The sequence below is a fragment of the Berghia stephanieae genome, chromosome 4 (genome assembly GCF_034508935.2).
Source record: "Berghia stephanieae isolate SIO BIC M18660-M18661 chromosome 4, UCSD_Bste_1.3, whole genome shotgun sequence".
NCBI lineage: Eukaryota > Metazoa > Mollusca > Gastropoda > Nudibranchia > Aeolidiidae > Berghia > Berghia stephanieae.
The window spans coordinates 74,460,781-74,480,780 of NC_088363.1; the positions used below are offsets into that span (position 1 = coordinate 74,460,781).

General features: G+C 35.1%; 2 protein-coding genes across 7 annotated transcripts in view; one reads left to right on the forward strand and one right to left on the reverse strand.

The window, feature by feature from the left end:
- Positions 1 to 3,232, forward strand: part of LOC144971238 (uncharacterized) — a 12,350-nt gene extending 9,118 nt beyond the window's left edge. Inside the window, exons 4-5 of the mRNA XM_078911755.1 lie at positions 982 to 1,095; positions 2,075 to 3,232. Coding sequence (XP_078767881.1) covers positions 982 to 1,095; positions 2,075 to 3,199 — 1,239 coding nt within the window. The 3' untranslated portion in view covers positions 3,200 to 3,232. The remainder of the gene's footprint in view (positions 1 to 981; positions 1,096 to 2,074) is intronic.
- Positions 1 to 20,000, reverse strand: part of LOC144971237 (arf-GAP with coiled-coil, ANK repeat and PH domain-containing protein 2-like) — a 67,792-nt gene that overhangs the window by 34,145 nt on the left and 13,647 nt on the right. For all 6 annotated transcript variants that reach the window (XM_078911750.1, XM_078911754.1, XM_078911752.1 and 3 more), the window contains 6 exons: positions 19,139 to 19,192; positions 18,695 to 18,753; positions 18,054 to 18,237; positions 16,575 to 16,619; positions 15,847 to 15,945; positions 14,137 to 14,211 (listed from right to left, as the gene is read on the reverse strand). In XM_078911750.1, coding sequence (XP_078767876.1) covers positions 14,137 to 14,211; positions 15,847 to 15,945; positions 16,575 to 16,619; positions 18,054 to 18,237; positions 18,695 to 18,753; positions 19,139 to 19,192 — 516 coding nt within the window. The remainder of the gene's footprint in view (positions 1 to 14,136; positions 14,212 to 15,846; positions 15,946 to 16,574; positions 16,620 to 18,053; positions 18,238 to 18,694; positions 18,754 to 19,138; positions 19,193 to 20,000) is intronic.

Sequence of the window (20,000 nt, forward strand, 5' to 3'; positions counted from 1 at the left end):
TAGTAGTAGTAGTAGTAGTATGTAGTAGTAGTAGTAGTGTAGTAGTAGTAGTAGTGTAGGTAGTAGTAGTAGTAGTAGTAGTAGTAGTAGTTAGTAGAGTAGTTAGTTAGTTAGTAGTAGTAGTAGTAGTAAGTAGTAGTAAGTTGTAGTAGTAGTAGTAGTAGTAGTAGTAGTAGTAGTAGTAGTAGTAGTAGTAGTAGTAGTAGTAGAGAAGAAGAAGAAGAAGAAGAAGAAGAAGAAGAAGAAGAAGAAGAAGAAGAAGAAGAAGAAGAAGAAGAAGAAGAAGAAGAAGAAGAAGAAGAAGAAGAAGAAGAAGAAGAAGAAGAAGGTCGTATGTTGCAATTATTTTGATCAAACATAGACGATCGGCATGAACGCATACACAACTAATTGGATCACGGAATGAATAAAGAAGAAAAAAAAGGAAAGAAATATAGAAAGAGGGGAGAGTGGGAAGAGAACAACACTATCAATCAAAGAACACACACTTATCCAAGTCCTAGTCAATTTAGTAATCCTGATGATCACCTTCCACCTGTGAATACCAACAACAGTTCGGCGCTTAAAGCTTTCAGCTTAAAGACTTAGCCAGACCCTCAGTTACAATAATATACCACAACACAAGACTCAGGGTCATAGTCATGTAAACAAGGTGCAGAGTGATTGTTTTTGCAGCGGTAGAATCGCAGTCTTTATGAATAAATATAAGATTGCAATCCATCAAACAAATCATGGTCAGGAATCTTAAAGACCGGGGATGTGAAGGTAAAGGGGAATTTTGCACTGCATAACAGGCATTTCATGTATTGGTCACCTACCTCATCATTGGTTCTTTCTCGGTATTTTTCATGTTAATAACGCGTATTGATGAAGAATGAACGTATGTTGAATTTTTCTTTTGGGCCGAAATCATAAATTTGTTACGAAACCAGATATCTAAGTGTTTTATGCTAAACTTGACCACTGTTAATTTCCCCACAGATCAATCACACAGACTTTGAGAACGTCACTGAACTCCAGATGTTGACCCTAAACAATAATGAACTGCATTTCCTGGCAGATGGTACCCTAACACATCTAATCAACCTGAAGGAGGTTTGTTCATCGTCACTTTGTTTCATTTTCCCAACTCACAATCCCTGAAAACGTTATGAAAGATTTACTTACAACAAACATTCAACATTGATTTCTCAGAACCACGTTAACTTTTGGGGAACGAAACACTGGAGAAATCGACTGTATGTGATTAAAATTTTGGTATTTATAAAAGCCGAAACTCTCGAGAAAATTTCGCAAAAAAATATAGGATTCAGAGCATTCAATTCAAAAATGGCTATTGTGACTAAATTGACAAGTCATATTTGTAATAGCGTAAAAACTAATAAAGCTAAAGAAGTGAAAAGAAACTAAATGGGAGGCGGACCAAAATACATAATAAGAGGGATTAGAGGTAAATGAAACAAGAGTAATAGATACCATATTTATTTATCATATCAAACAAAAACAAATAATGTGAAAAGTTGTGAATGCTACAGTGTCAGACGAAGCAGAATGGGAAAGATACCGAGCAAGAAAAGCTGAATTCTTTTTCGCTTTATTATAAAATTGGTGAACATGATAAAACGAGTGAAAAATTTTTTGTATTGAAGTTCTATTACTTACTTCCAATAATACAACACTTTCAATAATATGACAACTTACTCATCTTGATAGATAGGTAGATAGATAGATAGATAGATAGATAGATAGATAGATAGATAGATAGATAGATAGATAGGTAGATAGATAGATAGATAGATAGATAGATAGATAGATAGATAGATAGATAGATATATAGATAGATGGATACTTTGAGATTGAATTGTTCAACAGATGTGTCAATAACATAAAGCATCGGGTAACAACATTTGATAGACATATATGTAGGTAGGTAGGTAGGAAGGTAGGTAGGTAGGGAGGTAGTATGTAAGTAGATTCGCACATTGGTATATAAATGTAGAGAAAGAACAGTGAAAAAGTATATGTGCAGTCTTAATACAATCGCTCTTTCCACTTTCTTTTTTTTTTTTTTTAGATATGGCTCAGAGGCAACAATTTGGTCTATGTTCCTCGAGACATTCCCCCCAACGTCATCCGACTCTACATGGACTCCAACCGCATTCAGGAAATTGAACCAGGGCTATTCTCGAGCGATTCGCAGTTGGAGTTCTTCAGCGGCGAGAATAACAATCTTCGGCGGATAAACCCAAACACCTTCACAGGTTTGAGTAACCTCAAGACCATCAACGTCCAAGGCAACCAACTCCAAACTCTTGAACCAAGAACGTTCGCTGATCTGGACAGTCTTGAAAGCCTATTGCTCTCTAACAACCCGCTTCAGAGAATAGAATCAGACGCTATGATAAACCTTCCAAATCTTACCCAGCTTAGCTTAAGTTATCTGACGCCAGACAGGATGGATGTGGATTACAATTTCCTTTCCGAAATGCCGCGACTTCAAAATCTTCAGGTCATGGCTAGTCCAGGAATGGCGCAGGCTTTGGTAGACTTGGTAGAAAATTCCACCCAAAGAGATTTTGACGTCATTCCTTCTGTAACAGTTATTGACCTGAGTTACAATAATATTCAACAGCTGAGTTCTAGATTGTCGGTTGCGTTTCCCAATATTCGATCCATGTTCCTGGACGGAAATCCTTTCCAATGCACGGAAAGTCTAAGATGGTTACAAGGTTGGCTGTCTTCCTCGGAAATCACATTCCACCGATACGATGACTTACGATGTGAAAACCCGTATTCTTTGAGGGGAAGGACGATACAGAGTCTCACAGCTCGGGAGTTTCGGGAAGGAGGGGATGGTTCGACACCAGACGAAAACCTGGAACCTCGTAGCAGATCAAAACGGAAACACAACGATTCGAGTTACCAAGACGTGGAAAAAAGCAACACCAAAGAAGCTACCCCGGTCATGATAAGAGCTGGAGAGCTTTCAACGAAAGAGGAATTGACACACCTTGAACTTCGCGCTCAAAAAGAAGAAAGAAGAAGGAAAGTGAGAACCCGATCTAGAAAACGTTCTAAGAGTGGAAAGAGAAGAAAGGGTAAAGGAAAGAGGAGGCGTAATAGAAAAGGGAGAAAGAACAGAGGAAATGGGAAAAAACGTGATAGGAAGAATAAGTCCAGAAAACGTAAAATCACCTGAAAGTAACTTCATCTTATAGATGTTTATATATATATATATATATATATATATATATAATATATATATATATATATATATATATATATATATATATTAATATTATATATATATCACCTGAAAGTATTTTCATCTTATAGATGTTATATATTGTTTAACTACAAAACAAAGGTAGATTAATCTATAATAAACATCATTTAAATTAAGTCTGAATTGAGTTATGTTTATTTATTTCTACCAATGTTTAAGCAACTCTCATTGAAAAGAGACGTTTTTATTGGTCAGTAATTGTCTTCAAAGTGACACATATGGCTCGCTATACCATTACTGTCACTAGCTGTAACATTATTGTCCTTATGATTTACACTCCTATTCTATTCTATTGTAATGGCGATTGACTAAGAGATTTTAAAGAGAAAAAAATCAATTCTCCGATATGCGTTGCTCTGTGACTCCGCGGTAAAATGTCTTGTATTGTCACAAAGTCAAGCAATGTTAAGCTAGTTCAAGCCGGATGTGACAATTATCGTATAAAATTCTGGTACCGACGTTGTGTCCTTGGGTAAAGTATTTAACACGCATTATCGCGCCCAGCTCAGGTGTCAATGAGTGCCTGGCTATAGGAAATGACAGACATTGTAAGAGTGTTAGTACAAAAAAGACAATAAAATGCAACTGGAAAATGCATATAATTGAAATTTGGTTCCACATTACCTGCTGGAGGAATAAATGAAACACTGCGAAGCGCAACGAGTCTGGTAAATCCGCGGAAATGCCCTACATAAATGTTGATATATATTTTAGCTTATTCATTCTTTATTTTATCATCCGGATTTTCTGATCACATTTGATTTCGGACTTTGGACCATTTTGCTCTAAGACTGAGGGAGAAAGAAAATGTGAGTTTGTTTTTTTGGGGTTTTTTTTTTAAAGTAAACATAAGAAACTATGGCTTTTATATAGATCAATATCTTTTAAATGTACACACTGAGCGCTTTGCAAGGGGTTCCTAGCCAACGGCAACTTCGACCATGAAAGATGTGACATAACGTCTGTAAAGAGCTATTACAATATTTTTCTTCTAAGCAGATACAACGCTGTTACCGACCCCAAGTAACACTTGAGCATAGTGAGAAAATATCAGGAAAGAGCCTTTTTCAAGAGCTCAATATTACGCTGCCCTCAGCGATATTCAAATCCATAACGAACAGGTCCCGTTGAGTGTGATATCGCTAAAGAATATAGCCGCACAATTATAGGTCTCCAAGTCTGTTTTACGTAAAAGTCTTTTGTAGCAGTTTTCACTTTTTTATTTTTTTTATTGGTTTTTGTTTGTTTTATTTGGAAAGGCAGGGGGTAGTTTGTGGGGATTTTTTTTTTTTTTTTTTTTAAATTAATATGTTGTATTAGATAGTATCTTTTTTTTTTGTTTGATGCGTTTTAAAATCAACAGCCTCTAGCATGCTAACAATACATATTGATGAGTAAAATTGGAATTCAATGACGCAGTACTGAAACGCTGACGAATAGCAGAGATAAGGATGTTAAGTTAGAAGATAATCTTTAAAAAACTAGGAGTTTTCAATCTTGGTTTCTTTTCTAATCTCTTTAATTCTATTTAGCACACCCATAATTCAGCCCTCACATGTTTGATAAGATAAGAATAATATGACACGGGATCAATAGGTTCTAGCCATTCGAGAAATCAGCACAAAGATAACAATCTTTATAATCAAATGAACGATCTTCAAGTTTGCATGTGCCGATTAATGAATAATTCGGTTTCTGAAATTAAGACCGGAAGATGTCGACTGTCTTTACTAGTTAACTGCCGTACTCTGGAAACCCACGTATTTAATCATTTGGTCAGAAAACTCAACCTTCAAATGTCGATCGATTTAAATGACCCTCATCTTGGAAAAAAAAATCCCAAACCTGAAGTCCCAGGTTTGAGAGGTTTTTTTTTTCAAAGATGATCATTTTAATCGATGTATATTTGAAGGATGAGTTGTCTGGCCACATTTTTAAATACGTGGGTTTCCAGAGTACGGCAGTTAACTGGTTACACAAATGTGAACAAGATATTCTAAAGAGATATCGTGAAGCAAAGACACATTATGGAGGGATGGAAATAATTGTCAGGATCAAAGTGGAGAGGTAGGTGATCAAAAAGATATGTATATTGTATGTACATTGATCTGCATTTGTATAAAGAGAAGATGGCTCATACTCGAGACCAAAAAAAAAAAACAAAAAACAAAAACAAAAACCACAGGAGGATTAAGAATAATAATATCCAGCTATCAATAGCTGGAACAATTCTAATAATATTATTAAAAATGTAAATGTTTAAATTAAAACGATGACAGTTAAATAAAACCACAATTGAATAAACTGAATGACAATTCTAAAAACACATCAAATACAAACAACCAAGATCAAAGAAACAAAATGCAATAAACAAACAGCAAACGAAATCATGAAAAGACGAATAAATAATATAGTTGCATATAACTACAGAGGAAGACCACAAGGAGATATATATTTAAGTTTTAAATCATAGTATAATTGTCCATGAATATCAAAGACAAATAACGCTGAGCTTAACACACACAAAAGGATATTTTGTTAAAACGGTTGCAAATGACAAGTACAGGACAACTAGACCAATAAAATTATCATTTAACGATTCAACGTGGACTAACATCTCTCTTGATTAAACATGACATTTAGGAAACTCTTCATTAAAAGATGCTCTTTAACTTCCTTCAATAGCAAGCCAATTAAAAAAAAAAAGAAAAAAAAAGAACCGGTCCTTTCAATTGATAAAAAGCAAAAAAAAAACAAACTTTAGCTTTTCTTTTTATTGCGCAAGATCTATTAAACGTGCTCAAAGCGCTTTACAAAGGGTCCCTGATAAACAACAACACGCAACTGAAGAATAATTCGTTTATTTTCTAAATAAACTTCACAACCCTCGTTTTCAACGTTTGATATATAATATATTAAAGTTTTGATCTGCATGGAGTTATATTTCCCCATCTTGCTTTAATTACCAATCTTAAACATCTCGCGTGGTGGAAACGAAAATTAAAACACCAAACCCGACAAACAAAAATACAGACGGTGATTTCGCAATCTTCTTCCGATCAGCAGATGCTCGATGCCTCAGGGTGGGGTAAATGTATGTGGGGGAAAAAAGGTAGATGTTAGACTTGGGACGGACGGATTGGTTAAAACATTCGAATAACATATTAGATGGCCGTACTTCTACGTTCCCATATGCGAACGAATAACCATGAGCGTGAGTATTCATATAGATCAATATCCATTCAACGTGCTCAAAGCGCTTAACAAAAAGTCCCTGGCCAACAGCAACACTTAACGTTTAGGAAGAGACAAGACGGCTGTAAGGCGATATAACATTTTTTTTTCCGACATAGGCTTCATTGTTAACGGCCGGGTATTCATTTTACACCTGAGTACCGCGACAGAACGTGAGCAAAGTCTTGGACAGCATAGCCCCACGAGGCAGTGTTTGTAGTGGTGAATAAGAGGAGCGGTAAGCGTAAAGTTGGTAACAACAAGATATGAAGTGAATAATAAAAATTTTTCGCGGCGGTGGTGGGGTTTGAACCTGCGACCTTATTGGTACGACAACTCCGCCTGGCAGGTGAGAGCGTGGCTCTACCGTGTGAGCTATCCACGAACACAAAAATATTCGTTTCAAACCCAAGTCATTTCTAGATCCCTCTCTCACCCACTTCTTGAGACCGCCGATTCGTTCGCACACCACCATCGCGAAGTAATTTTGACCAGCAGTTAAGCTTAATAGCCAATATTCTCAACACACACATATAACATAGAAACGATTGAGACATTGAGTAAGCGTAAAGGTAAGGTTCGATTACCCCACAACAGGTATGCTCATCATTTAACGAGTTTAATGACTCCTTTCTTTTCTTTTAATTGCTTGGTACGCATTTATAACTTTCAAATTTACTCAAACATGCCAAACATGGTAGCAAGGCAAAACTGTGATACAGACCACGAAGTTGTTTTTTCCCTAAATAATTGGGGGAGGGGGGGGTGTCACTAAATGTAAATAACTTAAGTACACAGATTGTCACCTGTGCGGGTCAATCAGACGATATCTTTTAATTTACCACAATTGTCTGTATCAATTGACAACCGCTGAATTAATAATTGTAATAAAGATACCGAAGCATTTATACAGAGCAATATCAAATAAACGTGCTCAATGCGCTTTACAAGGGGTCCCAAGCGAACAGCAACACTTAACGTGCATGGCGCACTATTTTTTTTCGAGAGAGACAACGCTGTTACCGGCCGGTTACTTATTTTACACCGGAGTACGGTAAGACAATTTGAGTTAAGGACTCAATTATGCGTCGCTCAGAGTGGGACTCGAACTCAGAACATTTCGATCCAAAGGCGAGTGGCATACCACTAGATCACAAAGCAGGACGAATTAGTCGTCGATGGCGATGTGAAAGGGCAGTCTGCGGGGTTTCATTTTTGAGCAGTATTGCTTGAATCTGACTTCATAGAAAAACGTTCTAATATACGATTGTTTCCTTTTTCACATAATTTTCATGTACGATATCTTGGTATCGATAAATGACTTTGTTTCCTTCGAAACGTTTGCTTGCCAAGATTGTTCGAAAAATATATATACAATATACATTCGACGTTCGCGAGCATGGAAACCGAGCAAGTCTGCTTGGGGTACCTATAGAGAAAACCTTGCATACTGTAAACGAATAACAAAACGTCAAATGGATGGGGAAGGATCCTGTGCGACATAAACATTTATACTTCAAACGTAGAAGCCATTATGCTCTTTGCATATGCACGGCGTGGTTGTTGCCATTGCTCCACGGGGCTTACGAATCAAGATTCCAGATTAATAGATGAAAGGGGGAACTGGGGTGGGGAGGGGGTGGGGTGGAAAGAAGAAGAAGAAGAAGAAAAAGAAGAAGAAGAAGAAGAAGAAGAAGAAGAAGAAGAAGAAGAAGAAGAAGAAGAAGAAGAAGAAGAAGAAGAAGAAGAAGAAGAAGAAGAAGAAGAAGAAGAAGAAGAGAGAAGAGAGAGAGAGAGAGAGAGAGAGAGAGAGAGAGAGAGAGAGAGAGAGAGAGAGAGAGAGAGAGAGAGAGAGAGAGAGAGAGAGAAAGAGAGAGAGAGAGTATCCGCTTTCAGACAGATTGCATATTTGACGTAACGCACACACACAAAAAATATATATCATGATTCATTTCGTAGATTTCATCTAAAACTTGATTCTGGACTGGTCTTTTGCTGTAAGAAGGCTGCAAGAAACGTTGGCTCTGTCGGAAAAAATTGTAATATCGTCTAACAAACGTCATGTCTTGTTCTACATGTTATGTGTTGCTGTTGGTCCGGTATCCTTTGTAAAACGCTTTGAGTACGATTAAAGGATATTGCACTATATAAAATCTCAAATTTATTGGGGTTTTTTTTTTAATGAACTGCTAACTCGACGTGTGACCGGAGAGTCCCGGGGTTTGAGTCCCATTGTGCGTGGCTAAAAGCCGAGTTCTTGAAAAAGGGTCTCCTTACATTCTCTCATCATACTCAGGTGTAAACTAAAGAAGTAACCGGTAACAGCATTGCCTCGGTCTTTACAAAATGTTACAGCACCATACAGGCATCATGACTCGCACTACACACACGTTAAGTATTATTGTTGACTTGGGACCTTTAATAAAGCGCTTTGAGTACATTTAGTGGACTTTCCGCCTTTTTATTTTATTCACCCCTTCCCCGTACCACCAAAAAAAAAAAAAAAATCCTCCATTGTCCTCTTTATTTTTATCTAACTACCAAAACATTGCCCTGGATACTTCGTATCGAATTAATAATTCCATACAAAAAGATTACCGTCATCACCAAACGGAAACATAAAATATAGACATTCCATAGGGCGCTACGGGCATTCCAAATTCAATGTAAAGGTGAGATGATCGGTGATGATAAAAAACACATGTGGAATCATATACCAATGAAATACATTATGGTAATTCTTCTGCCCTTTGACGTAATCATAAATCAGCTTTCCTGTCTTTCGGAAGGATTAACAACCTTTTTTTTATTAGGTAGTTTAAGTAGGTTTTCGTAGATGATGATACTCTCTCTCTCTCTCTCTCTCTCTCTCTCTCTCTCTCTCTCTCTCTCTCTCTCTCTCTCTCTCTCTCTCTCTCTCTCTCTGTCTGGTGATAGACGGGCTGACAGGTAATTGCGATGATAATCAGAAGCACGTCATCAAAAACCAATGTAAGAAATCGCGTTAACGAGGACAGAGCAAGGTCAACTGGAGACCCCAATGCCTTGTGTATTACTTCACACAAAATCGAATGATAATTTACCGTCAAATAGAGTAACTTCGAACTTAGGGGACACTTTACCTCTGTTGACGTAGAGCATTTTAAGCGGTCTTTTTTTTTCTTAAAAATAATAATTCAATTAAAAGTTACTTTCCATGATAAAAGCCTTGATTCAGTTTCAACGAGAATAATTGCTACAAAGTTTAATCAAATGTGAAAATTTCCTCTTGAGGCAAACTTTCAAACAGAAACTACTACGGACATTTAATACAGAAACTATACCGTACATGATGAGTAAACTTTTCAGGATATTTCATACGGAAACCTTTTCATAGAATACAGAAACTATTACGGACGTGTACTACACAACACTAATACAGACATATTTTAATACGGAAACTATTTACGAAATTTAATACAGAAACAATCAAGGACGTCTACTACTCAAACTTTTACGAACATTTTTATTCTTTAAAAAAAAAAAAAATTAAATTATATTCCCAGATTCAGGAGGGGGGGGGGGGGGGTATCAATTGGAAGCAGGTCGTGTATCAGGGGAAAAGTTATATAACCACAGAATTATTGAGGTGGAGGAAACAAAAGGAATATCTAAACAGGGGGGGGGGGGGGGGGGGGGAGAGAAAGAGAGTTCATTTGATGAAGAACCAATTAGCAAGAGACAAAACAAAGTAAAATATAATTGGCCTTATTTCACCAATCTAACGCAGGTCGACGTAACATGCACCAGTGGCAAGCTGCGAGATAAATCATCAGGATAAACAATCTCGACAAATTATGATCCGGAGAAGTGATAAAGAATAAATCAAGAAGGACAACAACCAACAAAATTGACATGTTTTATAGAAAACACGTGAAGCACTTAGTTAAGGAGAAAAACATACATATGTTTCAAATGGGTAAGGAGGAAAATATCAAGTCTTTTTTAAGTAGGAAACTGAAAATGAATATACCATAACACAAGCGTACACACACACACACGTACAACTACACACACACACACACACACACACACACACACACACACACACACACAAAGGCACCAACACACGATCATATTTTTCAATTACAAATAGAGATAAATGATTCAAGTAAGTGATAAAAAAATAAGCGGTGAATACCGAATTAAAGAAAACAACACCCGGAGCTTGTCAATTTTAAGAGAAAAAAGTATAAGCTGGTAAGACAATATTTATCAATCCACTCTACTCTACTCTGCTTTAGACAAAAAGACTGCACGCTCTTTAAAAACCGTTTCAAATTTCATTGTGTCACTATGCCATTTTACAATCCAATTATAATGAGGAAAACAAGGTATGAAATATTTAAATATTACAGATCAAGGGGGATTGGATCAAACCAATTATTGTTAAACTCTATGTAACCACTTAACCGCTGTACTCTGGAAAAACTCTGTGTTTAAAAATTTGGCCAAAAGAATCATCGTTCAAATATCGATCGATTTAAATTACCCTTATCTTGGCAAAAAACTCTCAAAGAATTCATGAAGTCCCAGGTTTGAGGGTTTGTGCCAAGATTTATCATTTGTCATTTAAATTGATCGATAAATGAAGAACGAGTTTTCTGGCCAAATTTTTAAATACAAGTTTTTTTCCAGAATACGATATTTAACTGGTTAATAAGGTAAACAATAAAATTGTGACACAATGTCTCTGATAGTTTCACGATGGACAAAATATATTAGTTTGAAAAAATAATAATAAATAAAACTGGTTCCATTTATCAGATTTAGTGAGTAGAAAGAATGGACTTTAGTTGTTTTCTTAAACTAAAAGAAATGTAAAATTTGATAAATATACAAGATTTATTGAGGAAAATGAATGTTGTTGTTTTCTTAAAATTAAATAAAAACAGCAAAAATTCATATTTCTGATGATTTTATCTTATATTCCGGGGGTCCTGATAGCTCAATTGATAGAGTACTTGCTTTACAAGTAAAGTGAAGAGAATCCTGGGTGCGATCGATATCATTTCTGACTAATTTATACATCCAGAAGTGATTTGTTAGCTGAGTCTTATAGTTCTGGTAGAGAGCACTTTGCAACAGACAAGCGTCCCAACATAAGGGTAGCAAGCAATTGTTATTGCCCATATAAATTTTAAGAAACCAAGATCAACTGGGACTACATGGACTTAATGCTCTATCATACATATTATAAAATCTTAAGGTACACTTTTCGGCATTTGTTCTCCCTATTTATCATACCAGATACCAGGTTCTTAGTTTTCCTGTTTTCATATTTACCAAATTTTTAAAATAAGCACATAGAGGAGAAAATCAAGCAATAGACGTGAGTGTTTTAAAAGCATCCACTGTATATACTTTATATTGCTGTATTTAACCAAAGTTATTATTAAAACTAGCGTAAGTCTATAGGATTGGTTTGGGGGGTTTTTTAATGACAGATTTCTAGTACACTTTAAGTAATGGATGACTTGAACATCAAGCATTTTCTGATCTGAGAAAGACATCAGCTTTTTTCTTAATGATCTTTTGTATTGAGCAATTTCCACTAAAAAATGTGCTCAAAGACCTTCATCAAGACTTATCATGTAAGGTGAGACATAACGTTTATCAGGCGTGATTACAATTTTCTTCTGAAGAGACAATGCTTTTTTTGAGCCAGGTACTTACTTTACACATGAGTACGTTGAGTGAATGTATTGTAAAGAGCCTTTTTCAAGGACTAAACCCAGGGCCCCACAAGTTAGACCTCAAAGCCCCACTCTAACAATTATATAAAATGAAAGCAATAAACAAAACAACTCCCATATCATACTAGTTTCTGCGATATGAGTGAGGGCAAAAAATTTCATATTGTGAACTTGAACTATTGATTCTGATTTAAACATTTACAATCGTTAATACAGTAGTTTTCGTCTAAAAGCCAGGTACTTGGGAAGCAAGAATAACCAGCTCTTAACAAACATTGTCTGATATGAAGTCCATTTGACTTTTAAATTGACAATTATCATTAGAATCATCTCATACATCTATTGCCTATTCATGGGCATATTGAAAGTTACCTCCTGCTATTTAAATATTCAAATAATAAGAAAACTTAAAAACACTGTATCTACGGAGACATAGAGGTGATCAAACAACACAAACATTGAACACGAGATGATGAGGAAGAAGAAATTAGAGTAACGCAATGTTTCATTTGGAAAATATCAAATTGAGAAATTTGGGAGCAACTAGTGTAAGAAAAAGCTTGCATGAAACGGTGCCAGACAAATTAAGGAAGAAATTAAAATTTAAAAAATTAAAAAACATCCCATAAAATCCATCTTCCTCAACTGGGGATCAAACTTCAGACCTCCTGATTACCAGTCAGACGTGCAACCATTACACCACAGACATTTTTGATAGTTGTGACAAGCCTGCCTCAGCTGGCCATCGGAACTCAGACCTCCTGATTACTGATGACCTAGAGGTCTGAAATTCAATCTCCAGCCACAGCAGGCTGATGTTATGGGGACACTTTTCTTGTTTCTTTTTGGGGTTTTTTTGGTATTTTTCTTTCTGCTTTGTCTGGCACTTTTTGGACACACCTCTTCATATCTTGATCTTACACAAGTGACTGCTCTCTAATTTGTCAGTTGGGTTTGGTCAGCACATACACATGATCTTTATCTTACACCAGTGCCTGTTCCCTAATTTATCTCGTAGATTTGGTCAAGGAAAAACTAACCAAGAAAGGCTCAACAGTTTGTTTTGTTTTTAAGAGTTTCACATTTAGGTCAGTTCAGGGCCAGTAAAAAGGAAGAAAATGTGATAGTCAAAAAATTCTAGATTTACATAGAAGGCACACAAGAAAAAGGAAGACAAAGGGGAATGGTTCGAGTAGGAAACATATGTTGATTCCAATAGCACACTATCAGTCAGTGTACTTAGTTTTAGAATCTGACTAAGGGGAATACAATCAAATATTTACACACCATTCTATATTCAAAGCAAAAAAAGGAACAGTACATAAAAGAGAGACGATTTACAAGGGAAAAAAATATCTCCCAAAACTGGTACTATACATTTTACTATTTTTCTCCCAGCCAAGGACTCCGGCCAGAACAAAACCAAGTAATATCATTCCAAGACAAAGACAGAAAGCAACCTGGTAAACAGATAGGGATATAGAAGAAACAGCAAGTGACCTCTGGCCTACTATGGGAGGGCACAACAGTGTTCAAAAATAGATATTGATATGCACTGACGTCGAGTTGAGAAGAATGGAAACCACCAAGGCTCTACTACAACTAGATCAAAACAGACATCAAACCGTTCAGAAACAAAAGGAAGATAAAACTTCTTAAGACTTTCAGAAAAAAATAAAATAAAAATTTGTCTCAGGGTATTCCTGCATTGTCAATAATAATCACATCATCCTTAGGGTGAGTTTCCCCAAGGTCACACTGTTGTAATAAAGAACTAGTGCAAACGTGTTTAAAAGCTGTGCTCCTCTCTCAGTAAAACTTTTGGTCCAGATTTTCATCTCATTCACTTTGTGAAAAGCTAAAAATAGACTGCAATCCTACCTTCTGTTGCACCAATGTGTGCCTCTCTTCCATCTCCTTCATCTCTACTTTGGCCTTGCCACTTAGGTCTTGTACCTGCATGACATCAAGCAATAATTAAAACAAGGATGAAACATAATATAACAGATATACAATCTTAAAACAATAAGTGAAATTTAAAAAGATAATTTTCCATAAAAATCATTGACACAAATAGTCAATTAAGTAAATGAGCATTTCACTCTTACCGTATGACAACCATGAACATTCAGGAATATTTTTAGGAAATAGAAATTATGAACCTAATATTTGTAACGTAGGGAGTAAGAAGAGATGTTCCTGTTACAATCTTATATGACATTTATGCTGTTTGTTGATGTTGTTTCCTTAGCCTCAACCCCCCCCCCACCTTTCCCCAACCTGTTTCTCTGTTTATAATTGTGCTTACAAGGGGTCGGTTTTGGGAATGTTCATTTATTGGATTATCTATTTTCTAGTAATTGATAACAAAAATTTAATTCCATCCATCATAATGAAAGTATATACTAAAACTGTACATTTAATGTTGAATCATTCTGGCACAGCATATTGTCGTTGAATAGAAGTGATTGATTTAAAAAGGACAATTGTCCAACACTTGAGAATCAGCGAAGTAAATTGATACAATATTTTGTCCCAATGCAATCATTACATTTCATTACTGATATTTGTTTTTTTTATTTTTAGAAGTATTACTATGGATGCCACATTTTTCAGTCATATCAGAGACTGTAAAATTGAATATGAATATCGAAGAATCAAATAAAAAAATAACAATAATAAATTTCATTTATTTATCCTCAAAGGGACTCAGTAAGTAGAGCACTTGCTTTACATGACCTGGGTGAGGTCGAGGTCTTTTTCTTGACACCCCCAGCCCTGGCCACTCGGAAATGCTTTGGTAGCTAGATCTGGCAGAAAGTACTTTGCAACAGACTAGCACCCCATCCAAAGGGTGGCAAGCAATTGTTATTATCCGTTTAATGCTGTAGATACTGGCTCCATGGGATTATGGCTCTGGAGCACTACGTAAAAAAAAAAAAGACGAAAAGATAAGATAATCAATCTCTCTCAAGAAAAGACTGATAACCTAAGTGCCAGTTGCAGAGCAATGGTGCATATTGAGCAATAAGGATTGACTTTCATGCAAAGAAAAATAGTAGATGCTAACAGGGAGACTCAAATCCAGATGTAATGCCTATTTATTCAGCCATCTTCCCTCCTCCTCCAAAGATATTAAGTGTAAATTTGTGCTTACAAGCACTACAAGAAAAGTAACATAAAGAGCACAAAGGAGATTTTCATTGAAGTCAATACCAGGTTCTCGTGAAGCCAAGACAGGTCAACCATTATAAGAAAATTGAAAAATTTAATCCAAACTTAAACGGCTTTAAGGACCAGGTGGCCTAAGCAATTAAGCCATCTCTCTGCAATCCTGAATGTCCTGGGTTCAGGTCCCACTTCGGTCAGTTTCATTATTTTTATTCAGCAAGATTTTAAAAACCAAAACAGTGGATACATCTTTGCATTTGGTCTAAAACTATCTAAAAGTTTCACCCAGTCACAAGTACCAGATCCCTTTCAAGGATTGTCACAAAACATAAAAATAATAAGCCAGATAAATCAAACAGACAACTTGAAGCATTGACAATGAGTAGACCCAATATTTTTAACAATCAAAACAATACCAACCTGGCCTGCAATATCCTTCATATATGTGGCTTCAAGATCCCTGAACAAATCATGGCCTTGATGAAAAAACGTATTCTGGGCATGCATGAAAGACAGCATCTGAGGAGAAATATTGGGAATAATTCCAGTGATGAATAATCAATTCAATTTTCAAAAAGTGTTTGCTAAGTCATTTCTGTTCTTCCTAAATAATTTGTGAGACTAATTGTTGAATTGAATTATGATAAATAATACAAATCTCTTGTAATGTGTCTTCTTAATGTATAAATATTGTACTTGTAATAAAGCTGTACTACTTGAGCTGCCTCATAATCATCAACATCCTCATGATTATCAATTAGTTTATAATAATAATAATAATAATAATAATAATAATAATAATAATAATAAATAATAATAATAATAATATGATGTTGATGATGATGATAATAATAATAATAATAATAAAAATACCATTATAAATAATAATAATAATATTAGTGTTAATATATTAATTACTAATAACAGTTAATATTGTTATTATATCATAATTAAAAGTTTGACCTTGTTGTCCTTCTTTGTCAAAAGATAAGATTAAGATGCTCATACCAGTAAGTACAACAAACAAAAATACTGTGTTCACTATCCAGGTATCATTAAGTATGACATATATCTTCATTATGATACACTCCTACAACTAACAAGGTATAATCAGATCTTATGTTATGAAATGTCCTATATTTACTTACTGTATCGAGGATATCAAATCGTTTCTTGGAATTGAGCACATTTATCTGTATGGAGAGGAGAAAAAAAAAATATTTCAAAATCAGAAGGAGAAATCGTATATTATCAAAGACAGTCAATAAACATTCTCCTCATTCATAAAAGATGAAAGGAAGTAATCAACCAATAAAGCAAAAGATAATAAATAATTTATTTATTTATATATATAGCATTTCACATATTTATCATGTTCCATGCGCTTCATAATGTTCCAGTTCTATTTCATACATTACCAGTGGCCTGTTAGGCGTCCTTTTTGAACTAGCACTCTTACAATATTCATTACTCCTATAGCCAAGTACTCATTCACATCCGAGAATGTAGTGTGGCAAACAGCTGTATTATCTTCCCACTGCAATGAAATATGCTGAATACCACATGGCTGTTCGTTGGGGTGTTAGTTTAATAGGGCATGTGCGTTTATTAAATTAGTACATATGAGGTAAAAAGCTAATTACATTCATTTTATGTTTGTAACTTGCTTAAAGTCCAAGTGTTGCTCCAGACATTCTAATTTATCATGGATTTTATCACCAATTTTATGGCACAACGGTTATTAACTAATGCTATACATTCAAAAACATGTAGGAGACATATAGAGTCACAATGATATGTACACTAATCAAGAGATTCAACTTTTGTTTCATCATCTGCACATTTAGTCAAGCCATCAGACAAATAGTTATTTCCCCCATTTCTCTCGCTGAGGTGGGTTTACGAGAAGTAGGGGAAATAACTATTTGTCTGATGGCTTGACTAAATGTGCACATGATGAAAAAAAAGAAAGTTGAATCTCTGAAGTCAGAGCAATCTTTTCCGAGTATGTAGTCCTCCAGAGCCATTAGGCCGATGGAGCCAGAGTTTATCCCAGTTTCTATAGAAGCAATGAAATTGACGTCACTCAGCTCTTTGTTGTTGTTTCCACCCAGCCATTTTTATGAGTAGTTCTCACTAAATTGTATTAATATGACTATAAACATTTAAAGTTACACATAGTTTTGTGAGTTGCTACGTTATATCCAGCTGGCATTTGTTGTGAGTTTTTTAACTAAGCACAAAGCATCAATAGTGTGAATCTGACAATAGCAATTTCTTACTATCCATTGGATAGGATGCTAGTCTATAAAAAAAGTACTTTCCACCAAATCTTAGAGAGCAAGCTACCCAATCACTGCTGGTTGTGACTTGTAAATAAGCGAGAGATATCTGGAATCCCATTCATATTTTCTGAGTGAATTGCCGTTAAAATTGTTTTAATATCCTAATTAGGGACAAAGTTACAAGTATTTCAGGACACCTTAGTTGAAGAAAAAGAAAATTTTTCAAAAACTTTTTCTTTTTAGCTCATATCTTGAAAACAGTCAAGTGACATCTGATACCTATTAGTAAACCATCAGACATTTTACAAAATTATGACCAAGGCTTTGTTAGTAAAATCATACCTGAAAGACGTAGTCGAGGGAGGTGTGTGCAAAACACGACCTCATGGCAGTGAGTGTGTTCAAGGCCTCTTCACATTCCACAGGCTTGGACTTGGGTGCCTGGGAATTGCGGTTTAATGCAGCATCCATGTCATCACTGATCTTTTCAAACAGTTTCTTAGACTCTTTAACTTTCTTTATGTCACTGAAATAGGGAGAAAGTGTACAACATAAAATTTCGAAGGATACTTATGGTGACATCAATATGAGGGACTAAACAAGTTGGAAACTAAAATAAAATGTATGATCACAATTCACACTTGTGATTCTAAATTAAAAGTTGTCAATCGTTTGTGGAAACTTAATTACAATTTTAAATTATTTCTGCAGGTCTCAAAATTGGAAAACAAAATCGCCATTAGCAGGTTTTTCAGAGGACCAGCAAGGGGCAAATGGTAATTTTTTAATATTAATTAAAATGTTAAAAAACAAAAATTAAATTAAAACATAAAAGCCACCACAGAATTTAATTTGTACTTGTACAAAAAAAAAAAAAGTAATTCATTAAAAAACATAAAACGAGTTTTGATAAAAGCCAAAAAATAAAAGTTTGCTAAGATATAGAATATCATTATATTATTAATTAAATATAAATAACTTACGTTTTGATAAACGAGCTTAAATTTTTACAAATTGATCTGTTAGCTTGGTCCATCAATATCTGAAAGAAATAAGAATACATATTCTTAATAATAAAAAAAATTAACAGTTGCAGTTATTTCAAAAATAAAATCCTAATAATTTTTTTTTTTAATGGCAAAAATTTCTTTGATAAGTTACTACTACAAACATGCCCCATTCAAAACTAATCAGAAGTAGGTTCACACTTAATAAAATATGTTTATAATACAAAATAAGATTCTATTCCGTGACAAGTCAATAAAAAAAGGGAGTCCTTCATAGATTTAAGGTCCATGGAACTGGACATTATCCCCATTTAAGTAATGTTATACAGACAGCAATTGTTTTGGATAGTATTGGGCTTGATAACAAAGACCCAGCTATCTACTCTTACCCCACAACCACAACCAAAAATTCGTACTTACATTGAAATATTTGAGCATTTCTGACATGGCATGAGCAAAGCGATTCAAACTGCCCTGTAACAATAAAAAAAAAAAAAAAAGAGGACAAAATTAACACCATATCAACAAATTGAATTTATTTCAAATTATATGTAGTTTCTCGTAAACGATCTGGTCACAACAACTGACATGCCCGTTTTCACAAATACAGCTGTAACCTAGGCTTCATTAGAGCTTTAAGTCACACTGTTGCTATTGCTCTCTGGGACAAAAAGTTTGATATTAAGATGTCAGAGTAAGGTATAGTTGAACTCCATCTATTCAGAGTGTAAGAGCAGAAACTAAATTAAGTTGAATTTTAGCAATTCAACAATGCTATCCAAAGTATTTAGGTCATTTTAGCATCTTGTAAAAGGGAGAGGTGCAACGAATAGACTAAGATTTCATTGCCTCTGACACTGTTGGATCTTTGGCCTCAAGGAAAAATTATTACAAATGGAAAATTAAAGGGGGTGGGGGTGGGGGGGGGGGGGATATCAAAAGTTACAGGAAACTTAAAATCTCAAATTAAACGAAATACCCATCAAAAAGGAGGCACTTAAGTAATTTTCAAGATACACTTATTTAAGATGACCATTTTCAAGAATAAAAGACACCCCCATATACAATCTAATTCTATTGTCTCCCAAAAACAATGGACTCATAATAAGGTCCACAGACAAGTTCAAATTATCCAATTTCAGAACAAGGACAGAGATAGGAAAGAGAAAAAAATAAACTAATACAAGAGGATCAGGATTTGTAAACAATTGCCTCAAAACAATATTTGATCGAGGTGAGCCTGATGTTTACAATTGCGTTTTATGTTTATAAAATGCGAATT